Source organism: Podarcis filfolensis (assembly GCF_964270895.1).
Source record: "Podarcis filfolensis genome assembly, chromosome: W".
Taxonomy (NCBI): Eukaryota; Metazoa; Chordata; class Lepidosauria; order Squamata; family Lacertidae; genus Podarcis; species Podarcis filfolensis.
This window is the reverse complement of record NC_139619.1, coordinates 31,969,246-31,971,017: the sequence shown is the minus strand read 5'-3', so window position 1 is coordinate 31,971,017 and position 1,772 is coordinate 31,969,246. Positions and strand designations below refer to the sequence as shown.

The 1,772-nt window shown below is 45.3% G+C and overlaps 1 protein-coding gene across 1 annotated transcript; it reads left to right on the top strand.

Moving 5' to 3' along the window:
- Nucleotides 1-680: 680 nt before the first annotated feature.
- Nucleotides 681-1,416, top strand: LOC310753726 (E3 ubiquitin-protein ligase RNF4-like; the record flags this gene model as incomplete). Its single annotated transcript, XM_083595071.1, has 1 exon — nucleotides 681-1,416. Exon 1 carries the CDS (start codon nucleotides 772-774, stop codon nucleotides 1,414-1,416), a length of 645 nt encoding a protein of 214 aa, XP_083451197.1. The 5' UTR covers nucleotides 681-771.
- Between the last annotated feature and the right edge of the window lie 356 nt (nucleotides 1,417-1,772).

Sequence of the window (1,772 nt, the reverse complement as noted above, 5' to 3'; positions counted from 1 at the left end):
TATTTTTTAAATCATTGATTTTTATCCACCCTGTTGGGTGTACACACTGAATGTGTCATACCTGAAAAATACCTCTTGCAAGAGCAGCCATAGGAGGTGCGCTCTAGTAGAGGCAACTCCAATGAATTTCATTTAAGATTTCCCATCGTCCTCAGCTTGGCTATGTGCCCTGGTTCTTCTTGAACAAGAGACATTCATCATGAATTCTTCCCTTCTCCTTATCAGACTCTTGTATAAAGAGGACTGTCAAGGTAGGGAAAGATGCTCTACCTCGTAATAATCCTAATTGTTTTAGCTAATCTCTTGGCTAAAAGATAGAAAATTAATATTTGTGTGCCTGCTTCTTAGCCTAATCATGTTTCTTCCCACTTTAATGCAGTTCTGTAGAGTAACATGAAAGACACCCTAACTCAGGCTTCCTCAACCTCGGCCCTTCAGATGTTTTGAGACTACAATTCCCATCATCCTTGACCACTGGTCCTGTTAGGTAGGGATCATGGGAGTTGTAGGCCAAAAACATCTGGAGGGCTGAGGTTGAGGAAGCCTGCCCTAACTCCTTGAGATGTTCAACTTGCTCCCAGCTTCGGAGTACCTGGTATAAAATAGACAACTCTAAAAAAGTCACAGTGCTCCAAAGCATGAGAGAGAGAGCATTCATGATCATCATTATCACATTACAGAATTGCTTGGCGACTAAGCAGTGAGCAGCACACGGAGATAAGGGGGAAAGCAAGTACTCTGCAGCCTGTGCCTCTCCCATCCCTGTGCATCATGAGTTCAACAAGTACAGAATGTAATGCAACCAAGCACAGCAAAAGCAAGAGGGGCAGTCGCAACACCTCCGCAAGACCTCATAATACTCTGGACAAGATGATGGTGGGAACTGCTTCTGAACCCTGTATCCCCTCCTCCTCCTCCTCCACCTCCACCTCCTCCTCCCTGCCACACAGCCTTAATGATAGAAGTATTGATGTGGAAGTAGTTGACCTCACTTGCGAAACTTCAGAACCTATAGTTGTTGATCTTACACAAGACGATTCTGTTGTGCTTGTTGGAGAGAGTGGGCAGCAGCCCAATAGAGAGTTCAGACGTCAACCATTGTCTGACAGCCTCATATTTAGTGGTGGTGGTGGTGGTGATGATAGCAGGCACACACAGAGTGGTGCTCTTGCCACTAGAAAGCTCTCCAGAGAAGTGGGAAGGAGGGAATTTGCAAGATCCTCAGGTACTTTGAGTTGTGGTATTTGCATAGACAGCTATGCAGAGATTGTGCAAAGCGGACGGCTTATAGTGTCAACAACATGTGGTCACATCTTCTGTAGTCAGTGCCTCAGCAATTTTCTTAGGCATGCTAACTTTTGCCCAATTTGTAGGAGGAAACTCACTCCAAAGGAGCATCATCCAATTTATATATGAAGACATGGGTGTTCCTGAACACATTCTAATGTGGCCTTCATAAACTGATGGTTGTGTGCAGATTTGCTGGTTTCACTGTCCCAGCTCCTGCAATTCTCAACATCTTTCCATCAGCCTGTTGGATCTCCCCATCTTGATGCGTGAAGGAAATAAACAAGTGCCGATCCTTCGTAATGTGCCTCGTGGCTCCAGAATCGACAATAAAGTGGCCTTTGGCCTTTGGAGAAGAAGTGCCAGCAAACAAAGCCTTGTTTGTCAGTGTTTGTAAAAAGCAAAAAAGGAGGAAAAGGTTCTGACCTCCCTTTGTCTCCTCAGCCTGGTCCTCGGACCCTTGTCAGCACAAAAAGAGTCCACGA